Raw genomic sequence first — 16574 nt, forward strand, 5'->3', positions numbered from 1 at the left:
TCCCTCACAAATCTGATGTATCTTTGCGCTCACAGTGTGCTTTATTAGCACATGTGAGGAACTTTCACAAAATAAATAACACAATAAAAGTTTGTTTTCAAAGCTATGAGCAGGACTGTGATTACATGAAGGCGGTGTCTGATTTGGGTTTAAGTGCTCTCAAGTTATGTGTTTATGGCAAAGTGGCAGTTTGTAAAAATTGGCTTTTTGTACTAGAATCCACCACTGTATTAAGTAAAACCAAAGTTAACTTAAAAATAGTCTTGCTGCTAGTAGTTTATGGATCTTACTGGTTCAAAACCACTGGAGATAAACATAAGACTAGACTTTATAAAATGTTCTTCCAAAAAGAAAAAAAAAACAACATTAACAAAAAATATTCAACATCTGATGTTTCAGATTATCCGACTGGTTGCTGAAACTCAAAGCTGAACATGAATTTATTGGACTGACTGAATCAAGTTGATTCCATTTTTTTCCCTGTTAGTTTCTAAAGCTTGTCATCCAGGGCCATCTATACCAGAGAAAACCCTGAGTGTGCACAGTCTGCTGCCACACTGATCTCTCTGGTGCCGAGAAACAGATTCTCTTTCTTTCTCATGAGAGACACGCAGCCACACGGGTCCTGCACTGTGGGAAACGTACAAACCCCCAGAGTCTCTCTGATCAGCTGTGAGAACTTTCATTACTGTGCAGTAATTAAACTCATAACACTTTTCTCCTCATGTAAGACACCAGGGACCGAGAGGTAACAGGGTTTATAAACTGATGTGAGTGATTCGTAATAATTGGCTGTATTCATGTACTGCACCCTCCCACAGAGTGTGGAGCACCGGGTTTTGTCTCGGGACCCGTCGACGGACCTGGAGTACAAGCAGCCAGACTCGGGCCTGTCGTCCCCGAACACCACCATGCCTCCTTCCAGCCAGGCGGTGCACTTTGACATCGGCTCACCGTCCAGCTCCCTGTCCAACTATGACTCCGCCAACTCCAGCCAGTCCAGCACCGGGGAGAAGAGGAGCAGCTTAACCACTTCCCAGGGCCCACCCACTCAACTGAACACAGTTGCACATCAAGGTCTGCAACTCCTTAAACAATGCAAATATAAATGGAATTTTTCATCATCAGAATGCTGCACGACTAAAGCTTCAGTGCCTTAAATTCATAGAAACGCCAAAGGGTTTCCAGTTTGTTTCATGTTGTCCTGTCACAAGGGCTTCACATACTGGTGCTGCACCCTAGTGGTCTCTATGTGCACACAGTTTGTTCCAAATGGAGCTGCACAGTCACGTTTCTCATTTATATTTAAACAGTGTACTAAGAAATGGAAATTAGGTCATGTTGAAAGTTGCTTTGTGAATTGAAACAAGTGGTTTTCATGTCATTCTCTTATTGTGTCTCAGGCACATCAGAGTCTGCCCTTTCAGACATGCAAGCCTACATGGACATGCTGAACCCAGACATCGGCACCAACACGTCCAAGAAGAACGAGACGCCTGTCGACGCCGTCCCCAAGCCGCCCCCTCCACCGCCGGCCTATCCGCCCCCACCGCCCCCCCAGTCCCCACCAGCACTTCCTCCGCCTCCCAGCTACCCCGCACCGCCGCCTCCACAGGAGCCTTCGCCAGCCGAGTTCCTCAAGGTGAAAAGCAACTTGAGGCACGTGGAGAAAAAAAACAACAAAAAGGAGGTATGAAACTAAAAAATGTGTAAAAGCAGTCTGTCGGGGAAAAAACTTCAAAACCATGCAAACATGACCTCATTTGTATATATTTGTGTTAATGCAAATTATGCATTCATACTACTGTTTTCATATTTGTTTTCCTTTTTCCAAATAAATACTTCTGCATACTTTGTGCTATTTCATCCATTTATATAGAAAAGTTCAGCTCATTTAGGAGCTGGGTGCAAGATTTTGTTTGTTTGTTTTTGTAACTTTTATACTTTTCAAATTATTTATACTTTATTTACCAATATTTTCCTCGTAGAATACACTGTGATCTCTTCAGTTCCCTAACAAACATTGTTTTCTTTTGTTTCTTTTAGGTTTTAGCTAACTATTTGCTACTTTTAACTTTTAATTAGCATTTTTGCTACTTTTATCTTTAAGCCAGCCCTTAGCCTTTTTAAGCTTTTGGCTTGTCCTTTAATTCCTTTAATATTTAGTTGGCATTTTTTTAAGTTTACCTTTAGTTAGCCTTTTGCTACTTCTAGCTAGCCTTTTAAAACTTTTTGCTACTTTTAACTTTTACCTACCTTTTTGCTACTTTAGCTGTTATCTGGCCTTTTTGCTGTATTTATCTAGCCTCTTGCTACCTTTAGCTAGCATCTTGAAACTTTTAGCTTTTATCTAGTCTTTTGCTCATTTTAACTTCTAGCTATTGTTTTGCTACTTTTAGATTTCAACTAACATTTTGCAACTTTTAGCTTGCATTTAGCTATTTTTTGCTTGAGCTAGTGCTTTGCTAGGTAGTGTTCTGTATTTTTAGCTTTTAGCAAATGTTTTGCTGTTTTAGCTCAGTTTGAATTTCTGTAATTTGTAGGAAAGTCAAACCCATCTTTACAGAAAATCCAACTTCTCTAGGTCTTTTTGATTATTTGTTTTACTTTAAACTGTGCAGTTAAAGGATATTGCATCTTACTTCCTGAATTCAGCAACATTGTAAAATTTATTCCAGACTTACTTGATTGAATAAAGAAAGTGCTCCAGGTACAGATAGTACAGAAGCAGAAAGAACATGGAGTCTGGGATAAATTGGCAATTAGCCGTTAGATTCCCCTGTGTGTCCAATCAGTTGGGCCTTAGCTCTTCTGTAACAATGTAGCTTCTCTGGGAGCCAACAGAGCTGTTATTGTGTTAGCATGGCTAACGAGGCCACAGAAGATGCTCATTAGTGCAGCAGGCCCCTGGGCTGACACATACAGTGATTATTGTGATGGGTTTGAGCTTAATTCCACTAATTAATCTGGCCATGGATCACTCAGAAGGATTTCAAGTTGACAAGCAGCGCAGCATAAAGTGGCATTAATATTAATGTCTGTGCATCTGGGGGCTTAGAACGAGGGTTACTGGCATTCCCTTAAAATATGCAATTGTTCCATAATGGGGAGTTCCTTATTAAAGTCATAAGAAATTACCATTGTTTTGTAGTTTAAGGAGTGCAGATCTGTTTGTAGTTGATAAATGTTGCAGGTAAACTTACTGAGCTGTGAACTGTTTCACTTTCACCCAACAAGGAAATCCTTCATGCACTGGTCAAAAAAAATGTGTGGCTTTCAGTGTTGCATCAAAGCTGTTCATGAAATCCAGCAAGCATCATTTGCTAGCAAAAACAAATGAAATACTACAAAATACAGATGAAAAAGGAGGCAAAATCACTCACAATGTCATTTAAGTCATCTTAAAGAGTGACATATTTAATCAACGTAAAAAAAAAAAATATTTCACAGAGAAAAAGCTGAGCAGCTGACTGACCTTACAAACAGAAAAATGGCTGTAACTCAGTCAACTTTACAGATATTGAGCTAAAATTTAATGTGGTGAAAGATGAGAGCATGAAATCAACGACATAACGGAGTCAACCCCCCAACTCTGTAGAGTATCATTGTTTACAATAAAAACTAGTTGTTGTGTTTCTAACTGAGACGTAAATGAGTTGATCGGAAACTCTAGAATTACAAGAAAGATAGCTAATCTGAAGGATCACTCTCACCTCATGAAAAATGCATGTTGTGCTTCTGTGTCTTCCAGTGTGATTATAACATACCTGTGGGACTGGTCACAGTTTAATTACCTGTAACAAAACTCATAAAACTAAACTCAAATTTGCTCATAATGATTGCTTTATCCTGCATCCGCATGCCAAATATAACAAAATAAAATAATAATGCCTTATTTTTTAATGTGGTTAAATAACGCATCTGATAAGTCCTATTAAAAGCTGCCTGTGACAAACTTTCCCATCAAAAAAGCAGAAGTAATTTAAAAGAGAGGGAGCAGCAGAACCTGCTGATTCACAGGAAAAGTCTGTCGTTTGGCCAATGACTGAGTCGATGTGTCCAGTATGCAAAGTCAGTTCACAGCAGCTATAAAGTCTGCAGCTTGTGGGTTAGTGAGCGTCTCCCATACAGTCTGTCTCCATAGTGAGCTCTTTGTGTTTGTGTTTCTGTGTCCAAGCATGAACCCTCACCTCAGAGGTTTGAGTTCTGCCCTATCTCCAGCTGATCAGCTCAGGGCACGCCCCTTATTAATAATTGAATAAAAGCCGGCGCTCAGAGCCCGCGTACACATGTGTGCACAGAAAGACACACAATTAGGAACACTGTGTGCCACATGTTCTGAGAAAACTAATCTACCTGAGATGGCACAGTTACAGCCAATCAGATGGACCAGTTTCACATTCTCAGGTGTTTCGTTGATGTTTTTTTAAGAGGCGTCTGCTGTTGCTGCTTCGCTCATCTCATTTGTCTGCATTTGCTTGAATTCAGTCTTTTTTTTCTCTTTGGTGGAACATTCAATGACCACTTTCCCCTTTTTTTATTCTTTAAGGCAGTCATCCCTGCAGAAACCTCGGACTTTGTCATTTTCCTTGTAACCAGATTTAGTCCTGAAGAGGTTTTACTGCCAAAATGGGGACAAACAGAAAACTGGAATATTCCAATAATCCTAAAACCTGGAGGATTTGTGCTCGGCAGCTCATGTTCAGAGAAACACATGGGCGTCTGTGCTTTGCATAAACGGAACTGGGCAGGGTTGGGGAGTGGTTATAGTCCGCTGGTTGGCGGTGACATCATTGCCACTGCCGTGTTGGCCCAATAGGTTATTGATGAGGCCTGCAGGTAAAGTGAGAGGGCAGGTAGAGTGACAGGCGTAGCTCCGAGCAGAGAGGAGGTGAAGCTCTGGTGACAGGTACTCGCTGTCCTCCCCTGGACTTTGTGGCTGCAGCTCTGTCCAGAAAAGAACTGTGAGAGTGGATTTTTAACACTAAGGTAAGAAGAATTTAGGAAAGCCTTGGTTTTAAGAACGACAAAGCTGATTAAGTCGAAGTTCGTGTTGCAGATATGGCAAATTGTTTTGAATATTTTAGCTAATTTTCATGTTTTAAAACTGTTGGACAGTGAATCTGACACATAAATTCATGAGTTTAAATAAGCCTGAGTAAATTTGCTTCTCTTGTTTTTAAGGTTTGTTTCAGTGGAAGCTGCTTTTACTCGTTAACACTGCTCCACACATTTTCAAATGTCCTCAACCACCTGTCTGTGTAGGACAACATGCAAATGTGCAGAACCTTTTCAAACAACAAACAGACTAACAAATTTTTATTATTGTTACACATAACACTGAAATGTAAAAGCAATTGGATACGCGTCCCTAAAACACGTATATGACTTTATGCTGACAGACCAATCTGTTCAGAGAAAGGAAAGGATGTCTGTGTGTGTGTGTATGTGTGTGTGTGTGTGGGAGAGGGGAGGGGGAGGCAGCTGAAATGCTTTGTGCAAGTATTGTTGACCCACCTCCCCAGAGGATGACAATTCATCTGTAGCTTTCCCCGCTCACATTACCCTCTCTCTTGATGAGTGATCAGGGACCATCTCTTTGACAGCTGACATGAGTCAACACAATTAAAAAGTCTTGTAGGAACTCAGAACACTAAACCACAAAAGAGGGGAGGTCAAGGGTCAGCTGTCGATCATTTCACCTTGACCGGACATCTAGACGTTTGAGGACTAGATGTTTAATGCTGCAGGCAAACTTTTAGATGGAAATAAATACAAATTTGAGTCTTAGTCCTGGATTTGGAAGGCAAAATAGCTTTTTGGGCTTTAAAAATGTACACACATTTAATTTCATGTGACAGCTTCTTTTTTATGTTGTAAAAGTTGTATTTTTCGTTTTTGTATGTCATTGATATATTGGTTTGACAAAGTGTTTGGGACGGTGGGAATTGGGATGTGCATATGCATATGTTACATACTGGATGCAAATTTGGGGTGTTTTGCATTAGGAAATAATATCTTTATTCAAAAAGGAAATAGCTAGAATTTCATGACTGACAAAATGAAAAGTAAGGTTTTCAGATGTGCTCTGAAATATGCAAATTGTAACCCACATATATTCCAACAGTTGCATGTAGGTGTCTGATCGATGTCAGGGCAGAAAGTGGACGTGCTGAAGTGAGAAAAAAAGTCCCACGTTAGTGATCTGCTCTGGCAGAAGGATCTGTTTTACATTGCTATAAAAACTGCACGTAAACTTGTTGGAGCTCGATGAATCATGCAGCAGATGTCTGGAATTTACGTAAGATAAATCAGAGCTTTGTTCTGTTATTCAAATAAAGCTGCTTTGGTCACACGAGAGAGCTAATCCAACAATAAAAGCAAGCGATGTTGTACACAGTGTTCTGCTGTGTGGCCGTGACAGAACTATTTCCTGCCTTCCACGATTTAAAAAAAAAAAAACATACACTGACAAATTGTTTACAAAGTATTTTTTTTACATTTATTTCTTCATTTTTTTCCTCATTTCCAAACAGCTAACTCCTGGAGAAGGTCACGATAAATTGCGGCGTGTGGATTCAAACAGGAAGTCGAGGAGTTTTAACAAACAGCCCAGCACTGGGGACTACTACAAGACGCTGGGCGACGACACGGCGGAGCCCCAGGAGAGCAAAGGCATGGCGCCCAACGAGGAGGCAAGTCAGGTCTCTGCTCTTTACAAAAAAAATGGCTTTTTGACTCAATTGTTGCCACAACCCCAAAAGAAACACATTTTCCCTTTTTTACAAAAGTATGTGCGAATGAATGATACAGTATTTTTCACATAGATACATAGAATGGGTTAGTTTTTTGATTTGAGTTTGTTTTCCTGAGAACTTCGTTCATTATAAAACAGTATTTTCCGCTCTGGTTGTGCCACCCAGGGTTGTGTAGGTATCCCACCTCTCCATGAAGTTGGGGTTTTTTTGGGTGTGGTTTAGCTGCATTGGCATTAGGTTACAACATTGGCTGCACTATTTGCCTGAGCATCGCCACTCAGCATGTTGCATAAGGTTCTACCCTCTTGAGTTTTTTTCACCTGATGCAAACTGCCCTCTCATTTCCATTCCATCGCCAGTCTCCACCTCACTGTGTAAACTGTTCATGCAGCTATAATGGAATAAACCCAGGCTAGGCAGTGCTCAACAGGAAGTTACTGGGAAAGCGAGAGAAAAAAGAATCTCTTATTTGAATGTAATTCTGCTGGTAACGATAGCCTGCGTGTAAAAGCTTGTGATCCTCATGAATGCAATCCAGTCTTCTTTTTATCACTGAATAAAGTTTAAACATCAGTTAAAGTTTTGAAAATGTCTAACAAAGAGGTCAATCTTTACAGATATTCTGTTGTTACATACTTTTCTCATGATTAAATATAATTTTCTTGAATTCAAACTTGGAAATGAAAGCTCCCTCACAAAAAGAACAAATTGTTATTGTATTAGCTTTTGTAAATGTTTCAGATGATTAAAATGTATTAGTTACTTTATATGTATTAACACTTCCTGTAGTTGACTGATGAGTAAGACAATAAAATATCACATGAAGAGGAGTTTTACTAATAAAGATATTTAAAATGACAGATTAATGCAAAGAACGCACAGACCAATCAGGGAGAGACACAGAAGGTTTTCAAAAATATTGTCTGATTTGTTTTAAACTGCACAAAATATCATAACTTTGAGTCTATAAAAGAGGTCAGTGTAACAATTCTTAATTCATCAACAAAGAAAACCCAAGCACAATAGCTGATCAAATGAACTAAAACATGAGGGAAACTCACATGGCTGCTGATCAGGGCTTTTAGAAAAAGGGGACAAAATAATAAACTAACAACAAAGTTAAAAGGGAGAAAATGATCAGAAGACTGAATAAAAAGAAGGGGAAACTTATAATGTTAGGACTATTGGTCAATGACACTGAAAACACACAGAAAGTAAAATAACTGTGTGAACTATAACTAGTCGACTGAAATATTAAAAGTTGCAGGTCAAAATGTGAAAATGTTTTAAGTAAGTGAAGATCAGAGTGTTAACCATTTTAAATCACTTTTATATGTGTGTTTATTTAGAAATATAAGCCTAAATATAGTCAATAAAAGTTACTGCTATATTTTTTTGTTATATGGGTGCAGATTGTTATCACAGGTCACAATTTAAAAATTTTGGTTTGATTAAAGTTAATAAAAGAATATTTCTGACAATGATAGTATTTTTGACTAACTGGTAAACTGACCTGTTTGCTGCCACATAACTTCACAGCAACAAAAGAATGACTGGAGTCTGTTAGACTCAATGATCAGGGTCCCTGGAGAGGTTTTAAAATCCCAGGAGTGAGAGGGGGTGGGCATTGGGGGGGTATAATCCACATTGAGCCAATTAGGGCCTCAGAGGGGCCTCGCCTTGTCTCAGAGGGCCCCAGCAGATGGACAGGCTAATCAACGGAAGCGGCACGTGCTGCCAAGACCCATCTGGTCGCCGTCCCCCACCACAACTCTCCTGGGGGTTTGAAAGTAGAAGGGGGCAACAATGATGAGCACGCGTCTGAGGAGCAAATAGGGGGGCGGGATGGAGTTAAATGTCACGGCCCATTAATTCGCCCCCAGCCGAGTTACGGCACGCTTCAGGAGTGTGTCGGACGCGTGTAAGGCTATCACTGGCAGTGACAGATGGCAAATTCACACAGTTTTCTCCTCAGAGACCCCACCCCCCTGGGATTAGGTTATATTAGCTCACTTATTACTAAAAGGGTATTGTGAGCAGGAAACAGGGAGAACCCGTACATCTGCCGCTGTCAGAACCTTCTGTGCAAGAATTTAACACTTACTTAACCCTGCAGGAGCTTTAACTTGTCAGACTGAAAAACATGGAGTTGTTTTAGTTTCCATAAAAATACTTTAGTAATAGCAGATTTATTTTTCAATATGTTAATAGCAGTTGTCAAACAAATAAAAGCAATAAAAAAATCAAAATGATCAATGAGGGTCATAAAAGCAGCTTTTAGCTCCATCAATGTTCAAAAATTGAACACATTAGTGATAGTGTAGTCGTTGGATAAATTAGGTTCCTAAATTTAAGGTCAGTGGGTCATAAAACTCCAAGTAAGGAATCTTAAGATAATCTCCAAAAGTGAAAAAATATATGTATTATCGATATTCTTGTTAGAATTGTTACAAGAAATTTTAAAACCGTAGTCATAAATATTTAAAAAATGGTACAATTAAAAATTGTTGAATGTGTTGTCATTTTCCCGTTTTTACTGCCTTGTTAGCAACATTTGTACATTTTAGTGAGTAAAACTCGAGGTCACAAGTCTCTGCTGCTGTTATTTTGTGGGTCAAAGCTGAAAAGTTTGAGATTCAGAGATGACTGACATCCACCTCGTTCCTCCTTTTTCTCTCAGGGTTCGGCGTTATTGGAGGAGCCTACCCAAAGCCCTGCCCCCAGCTCCGAAAATGGCACAGCAGAGGAATCGGTCCCGCCTCCTCCACCACCTCCTCCTCCGCCACCTCTTCCTCCAAGCAATCCGATGCCAACTCCCCCTCCACCTCCTCCGCTGCCCTCTGGGACCCAAACCACCCAGAATAATGCCAGTAGCACCTCCACCGATCAGCGACGCCCATCTTCCTCATCAGGAAGTGAGTGTCCCTGCTTTTTTTTAAATCTTTTGGTAATTTTTGTCAACCTAAACGTCCCACTTTATTGTCATTTTGATAATCAGTTCCAAATTTCTTTTATTTCTTTGCTTGCACATAGCGTCATACACTTATTCCGAGAAAGCCATTTGTGGTAAGAGTAAGAACAGTGCAGTCACCCTGGGTAACGATGAGTTGCGTCCCACGTTAGCGTTCTACATACCAGGTTATAAATTAGTGATGCAGAGCTACCGTTACCCTGAGATCTGGTTTAGTGTTCAGCCATTTCCTTAAGTGCCCCTCTGCCATTCACACTGCTCTGGTTGCAGGAAGTTTTATGAAATAAAAATGTTATAATGTTACGTGACAAAAAGAATATAGGAAGTCTATACAGTGTAAAGGGCAGGTGAAATGTATCAAAGCCATATCTGAAGAAAGAGTCACTCAGCTGGGCTTATCCATCAAATAAAAAAACACGAAAAAGTGGACAAGATTAAACAATAGTTTTGTTTTTACTTGTGAGTAATTGTACAAATTGATCTTACACAGTTTGAGTTCAGTGTTGACACAGTCAAGCCAACCCTTCTTTACTGCTTCTTTTCTGCTTAAATCAGCAGTTCAGTTTTTGTTTTTTGCTGTGGGGTTTTGTGGAAAGGTTATGAACTATTATTATCTAACCTGTTGTAGATAGCTCTGAGAACGGTTTCAGTTTAAAGCGTTTAAATCTGATCGAACTGACGAGCTAACGGCTAGCCCAAGGGGGGCCAAGACCAAAGTGGACCAAAGTTTCTGAAATGTTTTAATTTGGAGTTGTTTTAAGACAGCAGTAATCAGCTGTGGTCTTGGCCCTGCTCAGACTAGCCATTAGCTCATCAAGCTGGTCACACTTAAACTCCATTTCTCCAAACTGAGGTCAGTCAGAGAGCTATCTACAACAGCTAAGATATTATCTGTTCGTAAGGTTTCCACAGAGCGCCACTTCAAAAGATTTAAGCTCTCCTTTCAACCTTTTTTTTCTGTTAAGCCTTTATTCCACTTACCTTCTTTCATCTGCTTTTTCTGTCTGTGTATTTCTGTTTTCTACTTTTTTCCACTCGTGTCCTGCTGTGCTGCGTCTTCTTCTTCCCTGCTGCTCTGCAAGGCGGGAATATCTCCGCCTCTCAGCTCGAAGGAGGGCCACTTAGACAGATGAAGTGTAAGTAGTACCAGACTTTAAAAAAAAAAAAAAAAAAAGTTCTCTCTTTTACTTTCAAATTCATCATCGACCCAGGAGCTTACAAAAATAAAGCAATTAAGCGTTCACCATCCATAGATTTCCCTGGACATGTTTTCCACTCTTCAGACCTTCAGATTCATTTTACACAGATTCAGCAATTGGTGTGTGACGTTATCTAAGTCGTTTAATATTTCAGGTACGTTTTTAAATAGACAAAAAAATAAAAGTTTCACTTGAATTGCTCGTCAAAAAAGGGCACTTTCTTCAAATTAAATACAAAAGGTCAACTCGATAGTCTGATTTACAAATAAAACAGCAGGGCAATAAAGATATTTTCAATTTTACCAGACTTCAGATTTAATCAGATTTTTAAAAGAAAACATTTCTGTTCCTTAACTGTTTTTGTAATTCTTTTTTTTAATTTTTAGATAAAAACAGTAAAGTAGAGCAACAATAATGGGAAATGCTTGTGAAAAATAGAATTTGTTGTGTAACATACAGTTGAATTTGCATGTAACACTTTACAGCTTATTTGCTGTTGTTTATTGTATCTCTTCACTTTGTTACATTAATTGTCTCTTTGATTTATGCTCTTTACGCTGTCTAATACCCTTAAAGAATAAGAGTGTGCTCAGTAATGACAGGATTTGTGCCCTAAGTAATTGCAGCGTTAAAAATTAAAAGGCACCAACAAAAAAGAGATCTCAAAATAAATTCACAGCTCAGGCACTTCAGGAGAAGAGACAGTAAAACAAAAAGTCTGCACTGTTCATTAGCCCTTTTATCAATTGCTAAGGAACAGTGGGGTTCTGGTAATTTTAGGATTTGTTTCATCTCATTGAGCAAGGGAATAAACAAGTGTAAACCATAACATTACAGAAAAAGGAAGCCACAAACATATCCGAGGGCTGTAGATGAAATTATAAATCAGATGCTGATTGAAACCAGGTGGTTGAGTCAAAATGACCAAGCGACACTGAAAACAGTGACAAGTTCCCCATTGTTTTCCATTTATTAACAGGATGTGATGAATGCTACTTTTTGCACTACATGACATGTGAAGTTACCAAGCAGCTGCTTGGTAGAATCATTCAAACATTGCCTCAAGTCTTTAAAGGCTGCAATGGGTCTGAACCCAGAGCAGAAAGCCTTTTGTGCTGGGATGTCCATTAGCTGTTAGTCATGTTCCTCACCTGCCACACCTTTAGCCTCACTCAGACCTACTGCATCCACCCCTCTTAGCTAAACACAACGTAACCAGCAGCCGGCGCATAGCTTATGAACTCCAACAGGAGCACATGCACCAGTTTCAGTCCAGCATAGTTTTTATTTCTTTAAAACACATCCCGTTGTAGATTGTTACCTGTACTGGATCTCTGTAATAAGGACTGGTCCTGAAAGGCTGAAGGTAAGCTGTCTATATTCTAGTTTTTCACATCATTTTCTCCAAATGACTAACTATTTATCTCAATATCTTGTGATAACATTGCCTGTTTTGTGGCAATAATGGTTTAAGTGTCAGTATCTTGAAATAAGAAAACTTTATTTCTCAAGATAACAGGTTTGCTCAGTTGCACATGCCTTAAATCACTTGTCTAAGTGATATGAATTCATTTTGAAGTGACATGACAGCAATAACCATTTAGTTTGCACCATAATCATCTAAGAAAACGAGATCTGATCATTCTGATCACAAGAAAAGATTGGTCATTTTGAGATAACCAGGCTGGCATAATCAACTCATGAAATGGACAATTGCATAATGGTTTGTTTTTAAAATATATATTTCACATTATTTTTTTTAGGTAAGATTTTGTTAGCTTTGTCAAACAATGGAATCTCTTGAAAGTAGATTTGTGTTTGTAGTTCAATTGTTTCTTTTAATATTAAATGTTTTTTTTTTTCTTTGTTTGTTTTATTCGTCACAATCAATGTGGATGAAGCTGTAAAAAATCTTTTGAGGTTTGGCTCCTAAATCTCTCAGAGGAGTAAAACTGTGGAGCGACAGGCTGAGGACTCAGCTCCGTCTGTGTGTTCGTGCGTTTGCGTGTTAATTCCTGGCCAGCTTTCCAGTGGCTCGCTGTCACTTTCAGTTACTGGTGATTCCTTTAGATTTCCCCCAACTGTGATGATGGGTCTTTAATGGAAAGCTGTTCTCTCCTCCCCACGGGAGACACACAGAGAAAGGGAGAGTGTGAGGAGGGGTGGCACGCTAAGCCAGTGTCCAGATAGACCTTTGTGGTTGCCTCGACGGGGAACACTTTATACAGGACGGGGCTTTTTTTTTTCCATTCAGCAAACAGAATGAGTAAACAATGAGGGACTGAGGATATTTGCTAAACTGGAGGTTTACATTCACGAAACCAGGTGAGGCAGTTATTGTTGCTTTGTTTTGGAACAAAATGAATCAGTAAAGAGAATGTTACATTTCAGTTTAATCGTTAGTGTAATACCTCACAGCTGAGCTTGCTGATTAAAAAAATACATGTATTGTTACAGTAATAATAATATAGAAATATTAATGTTTTAAAATGTATTTATAACAAAATGAAGCATAAATCTGTGACCTCATTTGAAAAACTACTTTTACTTTTTTCCTTTTACTCATAAAAATGAAAACGTTTCTTTGATTTTACTTCAAATCTTGCTAAATATATTTGTGGCTTTATATTCAAAAAACTAAAACAAAAAGGTGTGCTGCTAATTTTTGTTCGCCACAGACTAGTACAGGTTATTGAAAGCTAAACAAGGCATTTTTATGAAAAAAAAAAAGAGTAAATATTTTTCTCCCACACCAACAAATTTAGGCATCCACTGATTAAGCCTAAATGTGTCTCAGGAGTCTGTCGATTTTCTCTACACTTTTTGAAAAGTCACAAAATGACTTCCTTGGGATCAGACTTGATTTGAGGGAAATGGGTAAAGCCCCATTTTGCAAGATAAGGTGAGCAAGGAGAGTGGTCAAGTTCTGTAGTGTAAGTTTTTGTTATTTTTATTTTTTGGTCAGAAAAGGCTTCAACTCTTGGTATTCTCTTCTGGTGAATGAAAAAGATCTCTCTCCCACACATCTATTTTCTTTCTTATGACTCCCCTTTTAAAACAGTTACTAGAACCTCTTTGTAACACTTTCATATAATTTTTTTTTTTTTAGTTTTTCTTCATCAAAAATGTATTCACAACCTAGTTTTTGTTTGTATTCCGTCCATCCACCTGCTTTTTAAAAAGGAGAAAGCTCACCTGCTAATCCAAGCTCGTGTCAGGCGTTACTAATGCAGCCGTGACCTAATGAGAAACCTGTCTTAAGCTGCAGCACAACTTCAAGAGATATACAGTACATGTAAATGCCAACCTCAGGAAACAAATATATTCCCGATGATCATTCTGACCTCCCATCATTGTTCAGCTCGATGCAGGTCAGCATTGTTGCCTGGCTCGTCGGATGAAATATTTAACAGTGAAATGCCCCCCCGCCCTCTCTTCTCCGCTGTCTGTTTCTGTCTGCCTCCCTCCCGTCTTTCTGCTGGGCTTCACTCGTCTGCTCTCTCCCTTTGTCCGCAGGCACAAAATCTTTCAACATGATGTCCCCCACCGGTGACAACTCAGAGCTGCTGGCAGAGATCAAAGCAGGAAAGAGCCTCAAGCCCACGCCACACAGTAAAGGCTACACCACTGTATTTTCCAACAGCGGACCCACAGGCAACAATGTAAGCTGAATTCATGGAACGGGCTGTGACACACACAGAAAAATAGATTCAGCTAGTTCAGTCATTACATGTGGTTTTGATGCTGCTGAGGGTTAATAAGGGCTTGAGGGTTAATAAGGGCTTGAATTAGCCAAAAGAAAGCAGGTGGTTAAATTTCAGCTGTATGTTTAGGAGGTGCCCTCTGACCTTCAATGCATTAAGTTTGAACTTAATTAGAACACAATATGGAGTAATCAACCCAAAATATTAGGATTTTAGTTAGTCAAGCATTAAAAACTGTGATTACTGGTCTAAAATATTGAACAATTACTGTTTTTTTTACTTTCCTCAAGGAGTCCACCACACCTCCAGAGACTCAGTCATCTACCCCACCAGCCAAACCAGCGTCCCCTCCACAATCCAGCACGCCTGTCACCTCCCCACCAGTCACTCCAAGCCCCAGCCCAAGCCCCAGCCCCAGCCCCAGCCCCAGTCCCAGTCCCACCGGTTCTGGATCGTCAAAGGTCATGTCGGCCTCTGCCAGCTACGAGCAGCTGTCCTCCAACTCCGTCGTCAACGGGAACGGAGGTGGCAGGTCAGCAAAAGCAGAGTCTGTAAGGAAGACGAGTCTGGCGGATGTCGAGGCGCTGGTGCCCACTCATGACGAGCAGGGAAAAGCTATACCTGAGTGGAAGAGGCAGGTGATGGTGCGAAAGCTTCAGGCCAAGATGCAAGAGGAGGAAGACCACAAACGCAAGGTAGGTACTGTGTTGCGAGGCTGAAGCGAGTCAGCGAGTGTTGCTGTGGTTTGGCAATCCCTTTTGTGTGTTTTTTTTATTTCAAATGTACTATAAATATACTTGTATATAGCTTCATTTGTGAAAAAACTAACACAAAAGGGATAGCTAGTGCTTTGATTCGAGTGTGCATTTCTTAATCTTGAATTTTTATGTTGTGTTAATTTACTTTTTTAAAAATAATTAATGTATCGGTATGCATTGCATAAATTTTGCTTTAAAGGCAAAACAAACAAAGCAGTAAAGACTGCAAATTCAAAAGTTCCCATTTTTTGTATGGTGAAAGAATAGTGTTTGTTTTAGGCAGATACAGTAAAACATCACAACCAGTGTTAATCATAAGAGTTTTAGTCAGCGTATACTACACACTTTTGCATTTACTCACTTTAGAATCACTCAATCACCCTACCACTCAACTTCTATCTTAATATATGTTAATATGATGTGTAGTTAGATAAGGTATTGATTAATTAGTCATAATCTAAACACTTGTTAGCCATACAAAGTAAAGTAGTGTGAAATTTATTCTGCTGAATTATTCATTTGTGTGACCAAAGACTGCAATCTTATTATCTTAAATGATTCAGCAGCCATAGTTTCTTTTTATTTTCTTTAGTGATGCACACAGGAGGATCTTTATTTATTGGAATACCATAGAACCAGTAAAACATCTTACAAATTTTAATGGCAAAAGTTTTAGAGCTCAGGTGGACAGTAGATTTGAGTAATATAATTTCACCTTTAAACGACAAATTAAAATGTAGCTCTAAACATCTTAATCCACGTGCTTAACAGTTTACTTTTGCATGTTTTTTTTAATGTATTTATAAATTTTGTGAAGAGACTTTTTGAAGTGCATTGGATTGAACACTTGGCTACAACAACCATCATGACATGAGCACACGTGACTAAAAACTACTCATAGTGTGGGCTGGTGTTCGATGGTGGAGTTTGGTGGCTTCAAGTCCTTACATGCAGATTCAGTGGTGTGATGCCCGGCCCATTCACACTACAGGCTGACGTGTAATACTGAAAAGACAAAATATATCATCTGTGTAGCACTTTTAACTCTTTCACGATACTGCAAATTAAATACAGGAGCAGCGATCGTTCAAAAGTTAAACAATGTTATCTCTTGTTTTTGTTCTCCAAAGGAGATAGTTTGCACATCAGTCATGATCTGTTATAAAGTGATTTCACAGCAAATC

The 16574-nt window shown here is 39.3% G+C and overlaps 1 protein-coding gene across 12 annotated transcripts in view; it reads left to right on the top strand.

The window, feature by feature from the left end:
- Positions 1-16574, top strand: part of espn (espin) — a 40725-nt gene that overhangs the window by 12859 nt on the left and 11292 nt on the right. For 4 of the 12 annotated variants that reach the window (XM_037977177.1, XM_037977178.1, XM_017417859.3 and 1 more), the window contains 7 exons: positions 822-1077; positions 1404-1690; positions 6537-6704; positions 9439-9673; positions 10812-10865; positions 14445-14590; positions 14923-15327. In XM_037977177.1, coding sequence (XP_037833105.1) covers positions 822-1077; positions 1404-1690; positions 6537-6704; positions 9439-9673; positions 10812-10865; positions 14445-14590; positions 14923-15327 — 1551 coding nt within the window. Of the gene's footprint in view, positions 1-821; positions 1078-1403; positions 1691-4805; positions 4990-6536; positions 6705-9438; positions 9674-10811; positions 10866-12790; positions 13254-14444; positions 14591-14922; positions 15328-16574 lie in introns of those variants that run through there. The other 8 variants (XM_037977179.1, XM_017417863.3, XM_037977180.1 and 5 more) reach the window with 5 other exon arrangements.

The sequence above is a fragment of the Kryptolebias marmoratus genome, linkage group LG8 (assembly GCF_001649575.2).
Source record: "Kryptolebias marmoratus isolate JLee-2015 linkage group LG8, ASM164957v2, whole genome shotgun sequence".
Classification (NCBI taxonomy): domain Eukaryota; kingdom Metazoa; phylum Chordata; class Actinopteri; order Cyprinodontiformes; family Rivulidae; genus Kryptolebias; species Kryptolebias marmoratus.